General features: G+C 40.0%; 1 protein-coding gene across 4 annotated transcripts in view; it reads right to left on the bottom strand.

Moving 5' to 3' along the window:
• Nucleotides 1-1259: 1259 nt before the first annotated feature.
• The window catches only part of PER1 (period circadian regulator 1), a 57051-nt gene continuing 35496 nt past the window's right edge, over nucleotides 1260-22814 (bottom strand). For 3 of the 4 annotated variants that reach the window (XM_053718280.1, XM_053718282.1, XM_053718281.1), the window contains 13 exons: nucleotides 21114-21267; nucleotides 19311-19419; nucleotides 18967-19101; nucleotides 17850-17958; nucleotides 11339-11486; nucleotides 7669-7775; nucleotides 6910-7101; nucleotides 5921-6127; nucleotides 5044-5771; nucleotides 4788-4941; nucleotides 3087-3279; nucleotides 2812-2962; nucleotides 1260-1861 (listed from right to left, as the gene is read on the bottom strand). In XM_053718280.1, coding sequence (XP_053574255.1) covers nucleotides 1724-1861; nucleotides 2812-2962; nucleotides 3087-3279; nucleotides 4788-4941; nucleotides 5044-5771; nucleotides 5921-6127; nucleotides 6910-7101; nucleotides 7669-7775; nucleotides 11339-11486; nucleotides 17850-17958; nucleotides 18967-19101; nucleotides 19311-19419; nucleotides 21114-21267 — 2525 coding nt within the window. In that variant the 3' untranslated portion in view covers nucleotides 1260-1723. The remainder of the gene's footprint in view (nucleotides 1862-2811; nucleotides 2963-3086; nucleotides 3280-4787; nucleotides 4942-5043; nucleotides 5772-5920; nucleotides 6128-6909; nucleotides 7102-7668; nucleotides 7776-11338; nucleotides 11487-17849; nucleotides 17959-18966; nucleotides 19102-19310; nucleotides 19420-21113; nucleotides 21268-22814) is intronic. The other variant, XM_053718284.1, reaches the window with a different exon arrangement.

Genomic DNA, 22814 nt, shown 5'->3' with positions numbered 1-22814 from the left:
CAGTCAGGTAGTGCATCAGGTTTAAGAGGTCCTCTCCCTCCTATGGACCTGAAAAAGAAGACGTTCCTGAGTAAATATCCCTCAGGTATTCTGGATTCAGGGCAGCATCAATATATGTGAGGCACAGTGAGAATTATGTCCCACAAGTTCCCATTGCTCTAAAGCCACCAAAGCCCTACTGAAGAGACTGATATGGACTACGGCTACACCCTAGAACAAAGCAGCACACGCTGGCACTACTTTAAAAATAATAAACTCTTGATTGAAGAATCTAATCTAACACCTCACTTTACCTCTTCCTATCACTAACGTAGGCAAAGAGAATGACTGGAGTGGGAGGGAAGGGAGGAGCTATTTAACAGCTCTGCTGTGGTGCTCTTTGCCTCCTCCTGCTGACCAGGAGGTGAATATCCCATTAGTAATTAGATGAACCGTGGACTCATCGTGTCTTAAAAAAGAAAATAAAGCAGCACTTACCTCAAAGATCTGCCAGGCAGCAAGGCAGCTCACTAGGTTTGAGAGGTCCTCTCCCTCCCATGGACCTGTGGAGAGAGAAAAAAGACTGAGTGATCTTACTCAGGCTTTCAGAGTTAGGGCAGCATACACTATATGGGAGGCGCAGTGAGAATTATGTCCCACAAGTTCCCATTGCTCTAAAGCCATCACTGCTCTACTGAAGAGACTGATATGGACTACGGCTACACCCTAGAACAAAGCAGCACAATCTTGCACCACTTAAAAAAATTATAAAATCTTGCATGAAGAATCTTTTACTAACACCTAACTTTACCACTTCCTTGCTCTAACATAGGCAAAGAGAATGACTGGGGTGGGAGGGAAGGGAGGTGATATTTAACAGCTTTGCTGTGGTGCTCTTTGCCGCCTCCTGCTGGGCAAGAGTGATATATCCCATTAGTAATTAGATGATCTGTGGACTCATTGTGTCATTAGAAAGAAATGTCTTATTTCTAATTTTAATTGCATGTTATTACATACATATGAATCACCTCTTTTCAGATTGCAATATAAATTGTTTAATTATCCATGTTAAAAACATATTTGCAATATTCTTTATTTACTTTGCTCCCCCCCTCCTTTCCTGTAATTTAATTCTGAAAATTGTAGGTTCACACTCCTGGCTTCATAAATCTAACCCTGCTATATTCTACACAGTATATGTAGAAGATCATCTATATGTGACTATTTAGCCTCTACAGAAGAGATACCAGTCTAGAAATAAAAAAACACACACTTGTTCATTTACAAGATAAAAAAACAAAATAACTTTATTTATAATTTGAGAAAAATGTAATATAAATAGCTGACACATAAATGATTCACTCTCTAGGGACTTTTTATGATCCCTCCCACTGGCCATAAATTAAACAATTAAAAAATATTTCACAAAAGGTTTTCATCCTTTTAGTAGCACATACCATTCATTTTGTCTCCAAGATCACCACAGGACACAGCTTCCATTTTTGCACTCTATTAAGAGATTATGAAAGGGAATCTGAGATTGTCCTAGGTGCCAGCCCTGAATTTGAAGAATCCAAGCTTGTGATGGGAACTGACCATTACGTCATATATAATCCTTTCCCTAGCAACCGTAGGTGGCGGAAAATATGAATTTGTCCTTGGAATTTCTCCTGTTTGAAGCAGGGCAGAAGATAAGGCAGCTTGAGATTGGTTAATGAGAATTTGTGAAAAAGGCATTAACTTCTTAGCCACTCACAACATCGCCGGCTCCTTCTTCCCCAGTCGCCGGGTATTCACCACCTTCTTCCATCATTATGGACAGGTCTACATCTTCATCATATGGAGCTGCTGGGGAGGAGTCAGGAAAACAGCCAGTGCAGGACTGAGAAATGGGAGGAAAAAAAAGAGTATAGAAAAGTTAGAAAAACTGTATTCAACACTAAAGAAAAATTACCAAAAGTAAGTAGTCTTAGGTGTGGCCTCAAAATAAAATAACAAAATTAAGCTTAGGTAACCAAGTATAGAACACTCGGTTGACATACTGATAATGGCTCATGGGGAGGCTACAACCATTGCTAATTACATTTTTTTCCTAAACACACATTTGTCAACTTGCACTTTTAGTACTTTTAAGATTTGTATGGCTACAAATTTATTCTAGCACACTGTCTATTGCACATACCTAACTTGCTAATTGTGCATAACATGCACACTAGCCAAATTACTGCTTTATACAGGAAGCCACAATAAATGGTGCCTGTGGGAGTATGCAATTGAGTGTCTGTTGGATATTTGCAAGAGCAGGAGACTTCATGGGGTTTGAATAAGGATGGAAACAGTAACTGAGTGCGAGTGCATAAGGATATGTAAGTGGCTGAGGTTTTGTGCATAAGGATGGAAGGGTTCCTGGGGAGTAGGAAAGGTTTGGAGAGTGGGGGAAGCCCCAGAACCTTATGACTTGTACCCCAAAAAGTACTTGCCTGTCTCTGGAGGATTCCCAAAGGCCAAATAGTGATTGATGGGGACAGAAGCATTTGAGCAACTACACCAGAAGAGCTATGTGGTGCAGAGTTACAAAGTAGAATAAACATATATTGAGCTGTTTCTTTCTCTGAAAAATATTATCAATTGCCAGCTATACCAATATCATAAATCCCAAAGAACCCTCCAGGTTCAAGGCAAGTATATTTGCAGACAGGGGTAGGAGGAATGAGAGTTTTATTTTTAAACAAACTATTTACTTCCAGAACCCCACCAACTCAGCTGATTTTCTCTCCACATTTATCATAATATAGAGATGGATAAATCAATCTATTCGTCTAGTATACTCACGGTGATGTTCATGATTTTGGGGATTCGGCCTCTCCGCATCCAGCTGTGGACTTCCCCCAACTCCCTCTTCTGCTCTTCACTGAATTTTGGCTGATGTCTCTGAAGCTGTTGCAGCTTCTCTCTGTCTTCCTGAAGGACACTTTCCATGTCCCTATAAAGGAAGGGACATGGGGTGAACTCAAGCTGGAGGTGATGGTGTCATGTCAAGAGGGGGTTGGAGGAAGAATCCTTGAGAGGAAATATATAAGCATGCACAAAAATGATATATGTCTCACCTGGGTGGGATCTGGTATGACATCATCACTTTGTGGTCCGCATTAGCCATAAGCAGCCAGAGTGGGTCCTGCATTACATATCGAATAACTTCACGTTCCTCTTCTTCTCTTTCAGCCTTTTTGACTCTCAAGTCTGTTTCTGAGGAGTCAATGCTCCCGAAGTATTTACTGGTGTTGCTGCTCTCACTACTTCCTTAATGAAGAAAACAAACAAAATCAGTGAATTATCATTATATTATATTGGTTTTAGAGCAATGTGTCTCACTAGTTTTATTTTGGAATGTTCATATGGAAATTGTCACTATTTAAGTATTGAGTTGAAAATGTCCCTATAGTATGACTTCTTATCTGCTTAAAATGTTATCATATTTCCATATAGATATTTTTAAGGGGCACCCCGCAAGGCATTACTTTTAGGCTCAGGCATTTGATTTTATTAGTCAGCTGAGCATTCCTGAATGGCCTCAGTGATTCTATCATCACCAGATCCAAAACTCAGAGTTGCTCCAATTTCTATGCTATTCTAAAGCGTATTCATCTATCCATTCTTCAGCGAATCAGCTAAAAGAATGACACAGCATTTGGTGAAGCTGTAGAGGGCTTTAAGTGATCTGTTTTCAGTATGTGGCAGCAAGAGAAGCTGTATATATCAGGTGTTACTGCAGAGGCAAATGAGCTGTCAGAATTCTACTCAGCACTGTCCTTGGCCCCATAGAGTTATCGGCACACCTGAGCACAAGGTGTATGCTAACCTGTCTACAAACTTTCAGATAACTTAGCTTTCTCAGCCACAGTAGGACTGACATTAATTGTATCATTAAACGATCATGCTTAGTGTCAAGGTACAGATAATACAGAAGATATAAAAAAACAAACTGTCCCTGACTATGTCATAGATTTACCATCAGACTAGAAAATAGAAAAAAAAATCCAAGCAACACTGACATTTTACAGAAAGGTTTATTTGTCCATGAGGAAATGTGGGTTATAGATATGATTGAAACTAGATGAACTTATAGAAATCATCTCTGCTCCATACTATGACCACTTTAAGGGTTTAAACTTCCTTTTAAGTAAGTGTGTTTAAAAGGACAGTCTAGAGCCAATACTTACCCTTATTATTATTACTTATTGTTACATACCACGGGTTCCACATCTATAAGCTTGTAAAGAAGCTCATGAAACCTTTAAATAAACATTGTTTGTTAGCAGCCGAAAATGTCTGCCAAGCTCTGCCCACAGCTTTCTTCTTGTCCAGTTAGCTGTTATCTTGTATGCAGTTTAGCAGTGCACATTTAATACTTTTCAGTTAGCTATTTCAAATTGCAAAAGCACAAATCAGTGTGTGCAAGTAGGAAAACGTATTCACAAATCGATTGTGATTGGAGAAACTTAACATACCAAAGTATACACACAATAGGTGGGCGGAGTTTGGTGGCCATTTTCAGCTCCTAACAAACTTCTTACAACCTTATAGATGTGGGACCAGTTGCAGGATGCTTCTCTGGTATGTAATAATAATAAGTAATCAAAATGATGTATTGGGTCTAGATTGTCCCTTTAAGGTAGCCAGTGGAGTGCTGTGAATTTGTGTGTGAAACAATATATGAGTCTGTTTTGATGTTACATGTCAGTGTAAATTGTAATGGATAATGGACACATTAAGCTTACAATTACTTATAATACCAGCACTCTACTTACTTGTGCCACAAGCTGACGTGCTCCCTCCATTAGATCCCATGGAACCAGAAGCAGAACCTGTTCCGGAGAATGAATCTTCTTGAAGCAGAAGATCCAACAGATCACTAGAGCTTGAGAGTGCATCATTATGAGAGGATGACTCCTGATGATCTCCCTGCATGTAGAAAAGAGTCAAGTTGTTGGAAAAGAGGAAGAGTGATATGTGGTGGGGGGAGAAGAAAGATGGAGTAAGTTCAAGAAATAACTTAATTCTTACCATACAGTTCTCTGGTTGCCTGTCCTCTTCTCCACTCCCAGATCCTGCAATGGACACTCCTACTGCTCCCCCTGACCCTGCTGCATTAGTAGGAGAGACTCCTAACTTTGCCTCCTCTTCTACCTCCACTTCAGCCACTGTTCCTGTTGTTGGCTGTGGAAGTTCTTCCATCTGTAGCAGGTCAAGCTGCAGCGGGGAGCTACAACGTGACTGAAAGAGCTCTGGCTGGGGCAAAGACGAAGAGCGGGAGGGAGGAGGGCACAATTGTGTGGGAGGGGGAGGTATGGGTACTGGTGTAGGCTCTTGAGTAGCAAGAGGTGGGGCTTCTGCAGGTGTAGGAAACTGAGGGAACCCAGATACCCCAGGATAGAAAGGAGGTGCAATAGGGGGAGGCTGGAAGAGGTAATTGGGGAGCACCAAAGCTACAATAGGAGTGACAAGGGGGTATCTGGGAAGTGGTGGGGAAGGATCAGGGGCAGGAACATGTGGGGGATAGATAGGTATCTGGAACCCAGGCATGACTGGAGTTGAAGGGGGTAAAAGAGGTGCTTCAGGTTGTTGGAGGGGATGTATAGGTGGAGAGGATAGTGGTTTGCCAGGTTTTGGGCGTTTGGCTTTGGATTTGCCACTCTTGCTCCGACGACCTTGTGCATTTGATCCTCCCCTAGATGCAGGTTGGGAAGTACCAGGAGAGGCACGGTGGTGTCGCATACGTTGAGGCTTGTTACCTGTGGGGGAAGTGAAAGGAAGTTAAGATTATAGTAATGAGAGAAAACAAATCTATACGAAACAATAAAGAAGTACAATGAATAGTAAGGGATAAACTAATTAGACAAAAAGATGCAAGATAGGGAGAAGGAAGAATGAAGGTAATGACCTTGAGAGGGGTGGTGGCTCTGTTCCTCCCAACCCGCTGCATTTAGGGTGTCAAATACTCTGAGCTGGCTTAGATTGTGTACTCTGGTAAGAAAGGCCTGCTCCTCCCTCTGTGTGTGTGCGGATAACACTTCCTTTGTCAGACCTAGTGGGCGAGGTGGAGGAGTCGGGGCTGCAGGGCATGGGGACTCTTCCATTTGTACAATATCTGTAAGAAAGTGAGAACAAAAGTGATAGAAGTGAATACAAAAAACCTAAATATGAATAGGGAATAAATTAATTATCAAGATAAAATTGACCAAAGAAACATCAGTGAAACAACTTATTTTTTTAACTATATAAGCAGTCATATCCGTATTAGTGTTGTGTTGAAAAATAGACAAAAAACATGTAGGGCATCAACATTGTCATTAAATGGACATGAAACCCAAATTTTTTCTTTCATAATTTATTTAGAGCATACAATTTTAAAATGTTTCCAATTTACTTATTATATCAAATTTACTTCATTCTCTTGGTATCTTTTGTTGAAAAGCATATAAGGTAAGTTTAGGATCATGCACATGCCTGGAGCTTTATACGGCAGTTTTGCAAGAAGGCTTTTAACAATGCTAGGCATTTGCAAGGACACTAGATGGTAACAGTGCTTTCTGCCAAATAGTGCTCTAGGCAAGTACACGCTGCCTACTTGCATATTCCTCCATAGAAACGTTCAACTGAAAGTTTCAACGGGAACAGGGGATTGTGGGTAATGCTATGCAAATGAGCTTCAAGTCTGTATTTAAAAAGAAAACTGGAGCCAGAAAGTTGAGGCATTGAGCTCATTTGCAAATCCTTATCTGGAATCTCCAGTGGAAAAAACAATAATACTTTTTATCTATCCATCTATATATCTACGTACATATACTAGTCTTTCCAATCGCCCTATAGCTCATCACATACATACACAAGCCATAGGAAGTTAGAAGATACTTTATGTTAGCAAGTTACCAGAGTCTGGCGGCTTCTTGTCTCCCACGTGGACAATAGTGCTGCTGAAGCTGCCTTGGCTGGTGATAGAGACCATACTCTCTGCTTTACTGGGGGGGAGAGGAGGGAGTGGAGCAAGTGGGGCGGAGCCAACTGCAGAGGGTGTTGGTGGGGGAGGCAGGTCAGGCAAATGGGTGGCACCAGAGGTGGGCTCTGAAATGGAATATAAGGTGATAAGAGACATACATTAGCAATGAAAAGGTGATATCCTCAGAAAGTGCTAAAAGATCATCTACACCTGTTACTTTACACCACTCTAATTTCCCTGCCCAATAATATTTTCCTTCCCTTAATTATCTCCTTATGACTTCCATTAAAGGGACATGAAACCCATCATTTTTCTTCCATGATTCAGATTGAGCATGAAATTAACAACTTTCTAGTTTACTTCTATTACATTCCCCCCCCCCCATTTTCTTTTGTTGAAAATCAGGGAAATAAGCCCAGGGGCTTTCCCATTTCTGGAACATTATATGGTAGTCGTTTTGCAAGAATGTTATCCATTAGCCAGAGCACTAGATGACAGAGCTATTTCACACCTACCTACGTATTTCATCGACAAAGAATACCATAGAAATTAAGCAAATTTGGTAAAGAAATTAAGCAAATTTGGTAAAGAAAATTGGAAAGTTTTTTAAATTGTATGATCTGTCTGAATCACAAAAAATGTGGGGTTTCATATCCCTTTAATTTTCTTTTCCACTCCTCCTTAAGTCTCACCTTCCTTGTCACTCTCCCTTGTCTGCTGTTTATCCTCCGACGAGGTATGGGAAGAGGATCCACATTTCCGTTTCACAGTGGTGGGGAGGTTACAGCTTTCCAGGTACCTGAAATAGAGCAGAAAGAGCCATAATGAGAAAACAGATGGATGTGGTAAAAAAGGGGACAAATAATTTAAAGGTATTTACCAAAAAATGCAAACAGACTTGCACCACAAAGAGAAAGGTAGCCTTACTCTGCCATAGAAAAGTATTTACAGTAACAATCATTCAAAATCAAATAACTTTCGGCTAGATTACGAGTTTTGCGGTATGGGTGAAAAAGCAGCGTTAAGGCTCATAACGCTGCTTTTTCACTACCGCTGGTATTACGAGTCTTGCAGGTTTAGCTGCACCGTACACTTTTTTGGCCGTAATGCAACGTAATTACCGCAGCTTTCAAAAAGTCCTTTTTCAATGGGACTTTCATAGCGCCGGTATTACGAGTCTGCCTGGGAGGCCAAAAAGTGAGCGGTACAGCCAATACCGCCAAGATCCATACCGTAAACTGAAAGTCAGTAGTTATGAGTTTTACGCTACAAAGCTGTAGCATAAAACTCTTAATTAAAGTGCTAAAAAGTACACTAACACCCATAAACTACCTATTAACCCTTAAACTGAGGCCCTCCCGCATCGCAAACACTAAAATAAAATTATTAACCCCTAATCTGCCGCTCTGGACATCGCCGCCACTATAATAAACATATTAACCCCTAAACCACCGTACTCCCGCATTGCAAACACTAGATAAATATTATTAACCCCTAATCTGCTGTCCCTAACATCGCCGCAACCTACATTACTGTTATTAATCCCTAATCTGCCGCTCCGGACATCGCCAACACTATAATAAACAAATTAACCCCTAAACCGCCACACTCCCGCATCACAAACACTAGTTAAATATTATTAACCCCTAATTTGCCGCCCCTAACATCGCCGGCACCTACCTACATTTATTAACCCCTAATCTGCCTCCCCCAACATACTAAATTTATTAACCCCTAAACCTAAGTCTAACCCTAATTCTAACACCCCCTAACTTACATATAATTAAAATAAATCTAATAAAAAATTCCTATCATTACCTTAATAATTCCTATTTAAAACTAAATACTTACCTATAAAATAAACCCTAAGCTAGCTACAATATAACTAATAGTTACATTGTAGCTATCTTAGGGTTTATTTTAATTTTACAGGCAAGTTTGGATTTATTTTAACTAGGTAGAATAGTTACTAAATAGTTATTAACTATTTACTAAATACCTAAATACCTGCTATTGGTAGTTTAGTTTAGGCTAGGGTGTTTTTTTATTTTGGGGGTGCTTTTTTATTTTGATAGGGCTATTAGATTAGGTGTAATTAGTTTAAAGATCTGATAATTTCTTTTTTTATTTTGTGTAATTTAGTGGGGTTTTTTTGTAATTTAGGTAATTATATTTAATTTATGTCATTTATTTAATTGTAGTGTAACCTTAGGTGTTAGTGTAAGACAGGTTAGGTTTTATTTTACATGTAAATTTGTATTTATTTTAACTAGGTAGTTAGTAAATTGTATTTATTTTAACTAGGTAGAATAGTTACTAAATAGTTATTAACTATTTACTAACTACCTAGTTAAAATAAATACAAACTTGCCTGTAAAATAAAAATAAACCCTAAGCTAGCTACAATGTAACTATTAGTTATATTGTAGCTATCTTAGGGTTTATTTTACAGGTAAGTATTTAGTTTTAAATAGGAATTATTTAGGTAATGTAAAGTTTTATTTAGATTTATTTTAATTATATTTAAGTTAGGGGGTGTTAGGGTTAGATTTAGGTTTAGGGGTTAATAAATTTAGTATAGGGGCGGCAGATTAGAGGTTAATAAATGTAGGTAGGTGGCGGCGATGTTAGGGGCGGCAGATTAGAGGTTAATAATATTTAACTAGTGTTTGTGATGCAGGAGTGCGGCGGTTTAGGGGTTAATATGTTTATTATAGTGGCAGCGAATTGGTGGGCGGCAGATTAGGGGTTAATAAATGTAGGTAGGTTGCGGCGACATTGGGGGCGGGAGATTAGGAGTTAATAAGTATATAATGTAGGTGTCGGCGATGTTGGGGGCGGCAGATTAGGGGTTAATAAATATAATGTAGGTGTCGGCGATGTCAGATTAGGGGTTAATAAGTGTAAGATTAGGGGTGTTTAGACTCGGGGTTCATGTTAGGGTGTTAGGTGTAAACATAAATTTTGTTTCGCCATAGGAATCAATGGGGCTGCGTTACAGAGTTTTACGCTGCTTTTTTGCAGGTGTTAGGCTTTCTTCAGCCGGCTCTCCTCATTGATGTATATATGGGGAAATCGTGCACGAGCACGTAAAACCAGCTCACCGCGGCTTTCAGCAGCACTGGTATTTGAGTGCGGTATGGAGCACAATTTTGCTCTACGCTCATTTTTTGCCTGCTAACGCCGAGTTTTTATAAACCTGTAATACCAGCGCTGTAGGGAAGTGAGCGGTGACAATAACTTGCAAGTTAGCACCGCACCCCTCATAACGCAAAACTCAAAATCTAGCCGTTTATGAGTGAAAAACACTGTACATAAACACACACACACAGGTTACAAATTGCTATAAACCAGGATGATTATTACAGAGTATATAATCTATGCAACATTCACCACTGAGAAGTCAAATCAATAGATCAGTAATAATGTTTATGCTAGTAGTAAGTATCGCAGCAATAATTGCTAACTAATCCCAAGTAATAGGTTAGGATGATTAGAGCATATATAAACCCCTGCTATAGAGCTAAACTGATTAAAGTTCCTTCTATAGCGGGAACTTAAATTACTTTCTCTTTGTGGTACAACTTTGTTTGCATTTTTTGGTAAATATTGTTACTATTTAGCCTTTCACTCTGATGTTCAGCAAGCTAAGTAATCAATATATTTTTACTCTAATATAGCTGCGTGAACATAATATACGCTACCCACATTTACAGCCCTCAACCCTCTTTTCTAATATCAAATAATTTAAAGGGTTACAACAGTCTACACAGTGATTGCTTTATCAGGGATATAGCTCTAATCGAGCACCGCAAAGGGCATAGGATCAGAAACACTTAAAGGGCTTTTAAAAAATATACTGTTGACTACAAAACAGTGCAAAATATTTGCAACAAAATGAGTTTTAAATGCTTCAAAGGAAATTTATTTTACACATCGAATTTTTGCAAAGGTGAAATGGACATGAAACCCAATTTTTTTTCTTTCATGAATCAGAATATACAATATTAAACAACCTTACAGTTTACTTCTATTGTCTAATTTGCTTTATTCTCTTGGTATATTTGCAGCCACCAATCAGCAGCTAGCTCCATGTAGTACACTACTGCACCTGATCCTACCTATGTATGCTTTTCAACAAAGGATATCAAAAGAAAGAAGCAAATTAAGTAATAGAAGCTTGAAAGTTGTTTAAAATAGCATAATCTATCTGAATCATGACAGAAAAATGACTACTGACCCTTTAACTGTTGATATATACTTTACATTTATAAGGGATAAAAGAGCTGAATGTCCCTTTAATGTATAGAAAGAAGAAAATTATATAGTTATGAAACATGTATTTAATGACAGAGCTATTACCTTATAATACTATCCAGACAGTTAATCTGCTGATAGGAATAATTGGAATTCTCTTTCCGCGTGAGCTCCTCTGGAATTCTGGGAGGAAGTGGATGAGAAGGGGCACTCTCCAGTGCCATGGGGGGAATAGAACGAGAAGGGGCAAGACCTGGAAATAAGAAAACATGATAGAAAGAAGAAGTTATAACAGGGAACAATGACACAATTCTGTTATAGATGGGTATCTCTAGTGATAAAAACTGGATTGCAGAGCACAGAATAAAAAGACCAGTTTTATTGAAGATTCAGCTTAAGGACAAGAACAATAAAAAACAAGAGCTGTAAAGCTGTGGATATTACACGTTTCGGCATCACACAGCTACCCCAAACCTGCCATGAGCTTTTAAAGTGATTAGACGCTGCCTACTAAATCAACCCATTAGTGACAAATGTTAAACTTCTGCCAATAATGCATATTGATACAATATGAGAATTACGTTCTTAAAGTTTTTATACGAAGTTTAAGGAAAAATCTGACCATTTCTACAATAAATAAATACTTAATGTTATATCTATTTATACTGTAAATCCTAAAACTTAATTTGATCATTATGCATAATTAAATACTTCATATTATTAAAAATACTTATACACACATTGGTATCAATTATTAACTGTAAACAGTGCATAAAAAGAAAATTTATGCTTACCTGATAAATTTATTTCTTTTTTAACACGATGAGTCCACGGATCATCTTAATTACGAATGGGATATTCACCTCCTGGTCAGCAGGAGGAGGCAAAGAGCACCACAATAGAGCTGTTAAATAGCTCCTCCCTTCCTTCCCACTCCAGTCATTCGACCAAAGTTAGGAAGAGAAAGGAAAAGCCAAGGTGCAGAGGTGTCTGAAGCTTACAATAACCCACAACCTGTCTTAAAAGAACAGGGCGGGCCGTGGACTCATCGTGTCAAAAAAGAAATAAATTTATCAGGTAAGCATAAATTTTCTTTTTTAAGACATGATAAGTCCACGGATCATCTTAATTACTAATGGGATTCAATACCCAAGCTAGATTACACAGATGAAACGGGAGGAACAAGACAGGGAACCTAAACGGAAGGCACCACTGCTTGAAGAACCTTTCTCCCAAAAGCGGCCTCAGCCGAGGCAAAAGTGTCAAATTTGTAGAACTTTGAAAAAGTGTGAAGAGAGGACCAAGTTGCAGCCTTGCAAATCTGTTCCACTGAAACTTCATTTTTTAATGCCCATGAGGAAGCAACAGCCCTCGTGGAACGAGCTGTAACCTTCTCGGGAGGCTGCTGTCCAGCTGTCTCGTATGCAAAACGTATGATGCTCTTCAGCCAAAAAGAGAGAGAAGTAGCCGTAACTTTCTGTCTCTTATGTTTTCCTGAGAAAATCACAAACAAAGAAGAAGACCGACGAAAGTCCTTAGTCGCCTGCAGGTAAAACTTTAAGGCACGGGCCACATCCAAATTGTACAGAAGTCATTCCTTCTGAGAAAAAGGATTAGGACACAAAGAAGGAACAACAATCTCCTGATTAATGTTCTTATCAGAAACAACCTTAGGAAGAAATCCTAGTTTTGTACGTAAAACCACCTTATCTGAATGGAAAATAAGGTAAGGAGACTCATACTGCAATGCCGAGAGTTCTGATACTCTACGAGCAGAAGAAATAGCAACAAGAAATAAAACTTTCCAAGATAACAATTTAATATCTAAGGAATGCATAGGCTCAAACGGAGCCCCTTGAAGAACTTTGAGAACTAAATTAAGACTCCATGGAGGAGTAACTGGTTTGAAGACAGGCCTGATCCTGACCAAGGCCTGACAAAAAGATTGTACATCTGGGACATCCGCCAGACGTTTGTGCAACAAAATAGATAAGGCCGAGATTTGACCCTTTAGGGAACTCGTCGATAAACCCTTCTACAAACCTTCTTGGAGAAAGGACACAATTCTAGGAATCCTAACTCTACTCCATGATTAGCCCTTGGATTCACAGCAATAGAGATATTATGCTAAATCTTATGGTAAATCTTTCTAGCTACAGGCTTACAAGCCTGAATCACGGTCTCAATGACCGAGCGAGAAAACTCCCGCTTGGATAAGATTAAGCGTTCAATCTCCAAGCAGTCAGCTTCAAAGAAACTAGATTTGGGTGAAGGAAGGGCCCTTGAATCAGAAGGTCCTTCCTCAACGGAAGTCTCCAAGGCGGCAGAGATGTCATCTCCACCAAATCTGCATACCAAATCCTGCGTGGCCAGGCCGGTGCTATGAGGATCACTGAGGCCCTCTCCTGTTTGATTTGAGCAATTACCCGAGGAAGAAGAGCAACCGGAGGAAATAGGTATGCTAGACTGAAGTTCCAAGGAATCGCCAGAGCATCTATCAGTTCCACCTGGGGGTCCCTGGACCTCGACCCGTATCTTGGTAGCTTGGCATTCTGATGGAATGCCATGAGATCCAATTCCGGCTGACCCCACTTGAGAATCAGGTTGGAGAACACCTCTGGATGGAGCTCCCACTCCCCAGGATGAAAGGTCTGCCTGCTCAAGAAATCCGCCTCCCAGTTGTCCACCCCTGGGATGTGGATCACTGATAGGCAACAAGAGTGGGCCTCCGCCCACTGGATTATTTTGGTTACCTATGTCATCGCTAAGGACTCCTCGTTCCTCCCTGATGATTGATGTAAGCCACTGAAGTTATGTTGTCTGACTGGAACCTGATAAACTGGACCATGGCTAACTGAGGCCAGGCCAGGCCAGAAGAGCATTGTAGATCGCTCTCAGTTCCAGAATGTTTATAGGAAGAATAGACTCTGAGTCTAAACTCCCTGAGCCTTTAGGGAGCCCCAGACTGCTCCCCACCCCAGAAGGCTGGCGTCTGTTGTCACAATCTGCGAAAGCAGGTTCCCTGGGAGAGATGATCCATAGACAACCACCATTAAAGAGTCCCTTGTCTCCTGGGTCAGAGTTATTCAAGGAGACAAGTCCGCATAGTCTCCGTTCCATTGTCTGAGCATGCTTAACTGCAGAGGTCTGAGGTGGAACCGAGCAAACGGGATGATGTCCATTGCCGCTACCATAAGCCCGATTACCACCATGCATTGAGCCACTGACGGCCGGGAAGTAGACTGAAGGACTAAGCAAGTATCGATAATCTTTGATTTCCTGACTTATCTGGACTAGAATGTCGTCCAGATAAGGCGCCACCCCAATGCCCCGTGACCGAAGACCGCCAAAAGACCCCAGAACCTTTGTGAAGATTTTGGGAGCCGTGGCCAAGCCGAAAGGAAGAGCCATGAACTGGAAGTGTTTGTCTAGGAAGGCAAACCTTAGGAACTTGTGATGATCCCTGTGAATAGGAACATGTAGGTACGCGTCCTTTAAACCCACAGTTGTCATGAATTGACCCTCCTGGATTAAGGGAAGAATGGAACGAATAGTTTCCATCTTGAAGGAAGGAATCCTGAGAAATTTGTTTAGATTTTTTAGGTCTAAAATTGGTCTGAAAGTTCCCTCTTTTTTGGGAACCACAAACAGATTGGAATAAAAACCCTGACCCTGTTCCTGGACTGGAACGGGAACAATCACTCCCAAGGCGGAGAGGTCTTTTTCACAATGTAAGAACGCCTCTCTTCTTGTCTGGTCTGCAGATAATCTAGAAAGTAGAAACCTGCCTCTGGGAGGAAAACTTTTTAACTCCAATTTGTATCCCTGAGAGACTATTTCTATTGCATATTGAACGTCCCAAACCCAAGTCTGAACGAAGAAGGAAAGTATGCCCCCTACCAGATCCGGTCCCAGATTGGGGGCTTGCCCTTCATGCTGTCTTGGAATCACTAATAGGCTTCTTGGACTGTTTTCCTTTATTCCAAGACTGGCTGAGCCTCCATGTAGGCTTAGAGGAGGAAGAGGAAAAATTTCCTTTGAAATTTTGAAAGGAATGAAAATTGCTCTGTCGTCCTTTTTGTTTGTTTATTTCTCTTATCTTGAGGGAGAAGATGACCCTTCCCTCCCATGATATAAGAGATAATCTCTTTCAGATCAGGTCCAAGCAAAGGCTTCCCCTTGTAGGGGATAGCTAGAAGTTTAGACTTAGATGACACATCCGCAGACCAAGGCTTTAACCATAAGGCTCTGCTGGCTAGAATAGAGAAACTTGAGATCTTAGCTCCCAATTTGATAATTTGAAGGGAAGCATCTAAAATAAAAGCATTAGCTAGCTTCAAAGCTTTAATCATATCTTGGATTTCATCCAAAGACGTTTCTGTCCTGAGGGCCTCAGACAGTGCATCAAACCAATATGCCGCCGCACTAGTGACGGTGGCAATGCACACGGCCGGTTGCCACTGCAGACCCTGGTGTACATAGATCTTCTTGAGTAACCCCTCTAACTTCTTATTGATAGGATCTTTAAAAGCACAACTTTCCTCTATGGGAATAGTAGTTCTCTTAGCTAAGGTGGAAACGGCTTAGCTAAGAGTCTCTCCCACTCCTTAGCGGTGATCTCAGTAGCTCTCTTAGGAACTGAAAACACATCTGTATAGGAAGGAACCTCAAAATATTTGTCCAGTTTACTTGACTTCTGAGGGACAACCACCAATGTGGAGTCACTGTCATCCAAGGTAACTAAAACCTTCCTGAGTAACAGACAAAGGCGATCAAGTTTAAATCTGAAGGATACCACTTCTGAGTCCGTCAGAGGTAACAGCCTCTCAGAATCTGAAATTTCTCCTTCAGAAATACAGAGCATCAGAAATAGTAGAAGACATGAGAGGCTGTGTCTTGTAACGAAATCCCAGAAGGGACTATAGCTGAAGTGCAAGGCACTGCTTGTGAGGGCAGTAAACTTTGGGACGCTTGGGGAGAAAGCTGCGGCATATATTGACCCTCATTATTAGACTCTTGGACAATGGCTGACTTAGAGGAAACTGGCTCTGAAAAAATCTTTTCCCTATAACTTAAAGTCCTTTGAATACATGAAGGACAAAAAGGGATTGGTGGTTCCACATTAGCGTCAAAACATAAATCGCAGGTGACATCTTGCAAGTCCCCCTGGTCCATGTTTGTTTACAATTTGTCAAATAGAAACTAAAAATTTTCAAAAGTATTTGCAAATATTTAATATAAAACACCATTGCTGTCACTTTAAATACTAAACGGCTTTCTTTTTATTTTACTGCAGATTCATTTTAATGCAAATCTCTTGTAAAAACAACCTCAGCGCTCAGCTGAAGTGCTCCTACCTGACTCAATATCGCTAGATTTCTCTCAGACGATCCTCTAGTATTGGCTTTCTCCTTAGAAAACAATAACGATGGGCTGACAGGAAAAGGGAACACCGACTCTGCACTAGCAGCGCATGAATAACTTTACCATGTGACTCTAGTACAGCTCGGTCTTGATGTTGCACTATTACACTGCTCCCTGAACTGAAGCGCTACGAAATGGCGTGCAAACACCGGAAGCCCCGCCCATCGTGGGCGTAACCTACGCCGATGTATTGAATGTATGAAGCCTAACTTCAAACAGTGAAAACCACCAGAGCCATCTAAAAAATTTGTAAAGCAGCTTAACTCCAGCCCCAGTGCCTGCTCGATAATACTGCCCAATTACTTTCCCCTCAGGAAAGATTTAAACGTCCCCACATAAAGAGCTACTTTCCCTATACAGCCCCTTATGTATAATGCGTTCTAACTGATTATCTGAGTCTCCTTGTGCCCCAGAAAAATACATAGCACTTACCCTGACTTCTGCCTGGCAGTAAGGCAGCTCTCAGGCTTGAGAGGTCCTCTCCCTCACATCAACCTGAGGAAATCAAAATGCTGAGTCACTGAATACCTCAGACTTAAGGAGATAGGGTAGCAAGAAATATGGGAGGCGCAGTGAGAATTATGTCCCACAAGTTACCATTGTTCTAAAGCCACCAAGACTCTACTGAAGAGACTGATATGGACTATGGCTACACCCTAAGAAAAAAACAGCACATCTTGCACTGTTAAACTCTTGATTGAAGAATCTATACTAACACCTCACTTTACCTATTTCTATCACTAACGTAGGCAAAGAGAATGACTGGGGTGGGAGGGAAGGGAGGAGCTATTTAACAGCTCTGATGTTGTGCTCTTTGCCTCCTCCTGCTGACCAGGAGGTGAATATCCCATTAGTAATTAAGATGATCTGTGGACTCATCGTGTCTTAAAAAAGATATCTCCATTTCTAGTGAGCCACATCTTTAAATTCATGTTGTCCTACAGAGCAAATTCAATAATATTTGGAAATATTTGCTGTAATTTAGATAAAGAGCCAGAAATAAAAATACAAGGTATGTGTTTGAAATGGCCTCTCGAAACTTAGTGAATATAAGCCACATTATTATATATAAATTCCCTGTGAGATGCAGTTTAGTCCCCAAATAATGAAGTATCCCAGCTTGGAAAGCTCATATTTTAGGTACACTTTACAATCATATAAGTAGGGTTATAAAAAAAAAACAGAAGAGTACCTTGGAAATGTCCCCTCTGTGGACGCGGTGCTCTGGATCCTAAGAACATTTGCTGACCTTGATTCTTTACCATGTGGACATTCTGGCAAAATTCCTGAAATGTCATCTGCTGGTATAAATGATACATCAAATCACTTAATATGATGCTTCCTATATCTTCACTGTTAAAAAGACATGAAACCCAAAAAATGTCTTTCAAGGTTCAGATGGAGCATACAGTTTTAAACAACTTTCCAATTTACTTCTAGTATGTAATTTGCTTCATTTGCCATATGCACAAACAGTATGAGTGGCAACGTGTACTCACAAATTGTCTATATCATTTTCCTTGCGGGTATTATAAATTGTAACTGATAATAATAATAATGGTAATAATAGTAAACAGAGTTTAAATCCTCCTCTATGCTGTTCTCTCACGCCACTCCAGGCTGGACATTGTACCATGAAAGTCACCATATACCCCTCGGCAGTGTCGGCTTATATACCTACAGCCTGTGGTCAATGCAAGATCTGAATTGTCAGCATCCTCAAACACTCTACTAATAGAAGCAGTAGCAACGCTACCTGCTCACCAGGCTCAAGGCTGGAAAGATCAAAAACTTTTTAACACAAAAGACCAGAGTTCCCCCAGCGCAGGTTAAAACTTCTTAACTGCACAATCATTGGATACAAACTCCAATATGTATCCTTAACAAAGTGCATCTGGCGCATTTCAGCCCTCAGGCAATGGTTATAAATCTATGACTATGGCTTGAGGGCTGAAACGCGTCAGGTGCACTTTGTTTAGAATGCATATTGGAGTTTGTATCCATTGATGGTGCAATAAAGGAATTTTAACCCATGCTGGAGGAACTCCGGGTGTTTTGTGTTCCAAAGTAAACTAAAAACACAGTAACCACCAAAATGTCATTTTTTTATTTAGAATGACCCTGTAGATGTCAACATTTCTACAAATATTGTTGCAAACAAAGCTACCATATAGTGCTCAAGACACAAGTACACTCATGAGCCTATCTAGATATTCTCTCATGGAAACTAGCTAAGTTTAATCACAGGATTCCAAGAGAAATTATTCACAAATTCTAATAGAAAATCAGACCTGTTATTTGTCACTTACTGGTTTTGAATCATTCCCCTCCTCAGTAACCATGGCATTGCTGTCACTAGATGAGGCATTGCAGTGGAACTTCAGTTCTTGTGATGTATTACTGCCCCCACTGCCATTTCCAGCTGAGTTTGTACTGTGCACTGGCTGAGAGAAAACAATTGTGAAGGTTCACCAGAAACATCAAGAAACATACCAGATAAATACAGGATATGAATAAGAGGTAAGAAGCTAAGAAGGTAGGAGAATCCCCCCTCCTTCTGTATCAATATGTATATTTAGGTTTGTTTTTTTGTTGGGAATAATCTAGAGCTACATATATAAATAACAAAACTACTAATAGAAATAACATGCACCTGCATGAGAATCCGGTGAATCTGCTCAGACAGTTCCTGAATATCGGGATCTAGTGGTTTAAGCTCCGCCCCTTTGGGGGCTGTAAATACATCTTCATTAAGAGGACTCCTGAGGAAGAGATATATAAAAAAATATTAAATCATCAGTGTGTCATAACAGTAAAGATGGTGAGGTAGAGACAAATAGATATACAAGAGGGCTAATCAATAGAAATCGTGGTAGATAAATGCAGTAATTAAAGAAATTATAATGCAATTTTTCCTTGTTCTTTTTAAACAAATGGGGTTTTTTTAAATAAAAATTAGGGTTTTTTTTTGTCAACCATATCTTCTTTTACTGAGAAAAAAACTGCTTAAATATATTTTAATATGTTTACTCATTTCAAAAACATGAGTTTAATATCCTTTTAACAACTTTCAGGAACCAAATAAGTCAATTTAGATAGTTATTGAAATAAGGACTCTTTTATAGTGAAACGTTTTTCTAACTATGTTAGGATCTAATTTTAAACAAATGATCATTTAAAATCTGTTTAAGCAGCTTTAGTTTCTGAGTTATGCTGGGTAATCATTTATGATGATTTATACCAATTGGTGTGGCCGGACCAAAAAAGGTGGCAACCCTACTTCAATGGATTTTGTCTGTATCTTTTTGAACAAGAAAAGTAGTAGCTTGTGGCAAGTCAAAACAACCGAGTTCAGCTCAGGATACTGCAAATTATCGTAAAAAAAAGGTCTGTAGAGCACTATCTTACCAGCAGATGGCAACACTAAGCAACACCATTTGATTCCAGCACTGGGAAATGAAATGGTAAGCAACTGTGCTGCATTAAGGAACTATGGGAAATGATTATTCATATACATTGTGTGTAAACAATGTCTATACATTAAATGAGCCATCTTTTCTATATTAAATAATTATTGGGATATAGCACTTGCTTTGTGTTCATAAAATGCTAAATTTGGCACAATTGGCAGAATTTTGCAGCGCTATACAAATAATTATAATAAAATAACAATGGGATTTGATTACAGGAGGAAGTATTTAAAACATAACAAATGCATTGATCCTTAAGGCACTAAATAAGAGGAGGGTGGGCAGAGGCGGGTGCTGGTTAATAGGCTGAGGCTAAACACAACACACACGGTGTAGGTGAGTGGAAACTACATCTTAGACTGACCGCACGCAGCACTTGTAAATAAGAGGAGGGTGGGCAGAGGCGGGTGCTGGTTAATAGGCTGAGGCTAAACACAACACACACGGTGTAGGTGAGTGGAAACTACATCTTAGACTGACCGCACGCAGCACTTGTAAATAAGAGGAGGGTGGGCAGAGGCGGGTGCTGGTTAACAGGCTGAGGCTAAACACAACACACACGGTGTAGGTGAGTGGAAACTACATCTTAGACTGACCGTGCAGCACTTAGCTTGGTAACCGGCACCCGCCTCTGCCCGCCCTCCTCTTATTCACAAGTGCTGCATGCGGTCAGTCTGAGGTGTAGTTTCCACTCACCTACAGTGTGTGTGTGTTGTGCTTAGTTTGTTAACCGACGCCCGCACTATGGACATAGTAAGTGGTCACAGTGGAGGACGGCCGGTATTCCACAGTGGAGGACGCCACTGGTATATATATATATATATATATATATATATATATATATATATATATATATATAAATAAATAAATATAAGAAAAAACATCATGAATATATGTTTTAGAAAGATTTTTGTGTTCCAACTTGTCACGTTGCCAGCGCAAACACTGAGCTCCCTCCTCCCCCATTACACAAAAGAATGACTTACGTGCGCACTTTATGCCTTCCTAGAATAAATGAGACTTTTCTGCTCCAGGGGTTGACAAAGCTGCTCCAGCTGGTATCAATGGTCACATACTCCCCTGAGCGAGCACATAGACGGATGGGACAGTGATCAAAGGGTTGGCCAGCATTCTGGAGAACTGCAAGACAACAATCGAGGCAAATATTGGTAAATAAAGAGTGTGAGCAGAAAGTAGGAAAATAAGAAAATGTATGCTTACCTGATAAATTTATTTCTTTTTTGACACGATGAGTCCACGGATCATCTTAATTACTAATGGGATATTCACCTCCTGGTCAGCAGGAGGCGGCAAAGAGCATCACAGCAAAGCTGTTAAATAGCTCCTCCCTTCCCTCCCACTCCAGTCATTCGACCGAAGTTAAGGAAGAAAGGAAAAAAACTAAGGTGCAGAGGTGTCTGAAGTTTAAAATAACCAACAACCTGTCTCTCAAAAACAGGGCGGGCCGTGGACTCATCGTGTCAAAAAAGAAATAAATTTATCAGGTAAGCATAAATTTTCTTTTCTTTAAGACACGATGAGTCCACAGGTCATCTTAATTACTAATGGGATCCAATACCCAAGCTAGAGTACACAGATGATACGGGAGGGGCAAGACAGGGAACCTAAACGAAAGGCACCACTGCTTGAAAAACCCTTTCTCCCCAAAAAAACGGCCTCAGTCGAACAAAAGAGTCAAATTTATAGAATTCTGAAAAAGTGAGAAGAGAGGACTAAATTACATCCTTGCAAATCTACTCCACAGAAGCTTCATTCTTGAATGACCATGAGGACGTAACGGCCCTTGTGGAGTGAACCACAACCTACTCAGGAGATATTGCTGGTCAATATAGCAAAACCTGAATCATATCTCCCAATGAATTAAAGGAGTCTACTTTAAAGGGACAGTCTAGTATAAATTAAACTTTCATTATTCAAATAGGACTTTTAATTTTAATCAACTTTCCAATTTACTTTTATCATAAAATTTGCTTTTTTCTCTTGGTATTCTTAGTTTAAACTAAACATAGGTATGTTTATATGCTGATGTATAAGCCTCTGAGGGCTGCCTCTTATCACACGCTTTTTAAATCTCTTTTCAACACAAAGAGACAGAAAGTACACGTGGGCCATATAGATAACACTGTGTTCAGGCACAGTGGGTTATTTAAGATCTAGCACAAAACAATTCTAAATTTAAGACAATAGATAATAAACAGTCAGAGTCATGTGATCAGGGGACTGGAAGAAGGTTCCTAGACACAAGGTAATCACAGAAGTAAAAAGTATATGAATATGACTGTGTTGGTTATGCAAAACTGGGGAATAGGTAATAAAGGGATTATCTATATTTTAAAACAATAACAATTCTATGGTAGACTGTCCCTTTAAGGTCCTATCCTATCTCTGAGATAGGGGTGTTTGTCCAATAGAAACAGACAACGCATCAAAACGAGTACACCGTCGTACTGTAGACAGTAGCCATACCAACCGCAGGTTGATAATGAAAACCCTCTAGCTTCTATCCATAGAGTTCTGTGTAGGGACCTTAGGGAACTACTATCCTCCATGTGAATAGTATCTCCCTTGCTTAGCTTGGAAATTCTCATCAACCCTGTATCATTTTCTTTTTAAGGATAGGAGAAAAAGGTGAAACAGAGCATCTCCTATGCCTTAGCAATATGTCT

The sequence above is a fragment of the Bombina bombina genome, chromosome 6 (genome assembly GCF_027579735.1).
Source record: "Bombina bombina isolate aBomBom1 chromosome 6, aBomBom1.pri, whole genome shotgun sequence".
Taxonomy (NCBI): Eukaryota; Metazoa; Chordata; class Amphibia; order Anura; family Bombinatoridae; genus Bombina; species Bombina bombina.
This window is presented reverse-complemented; position numbering and strand designations above follow the sequence as displayed.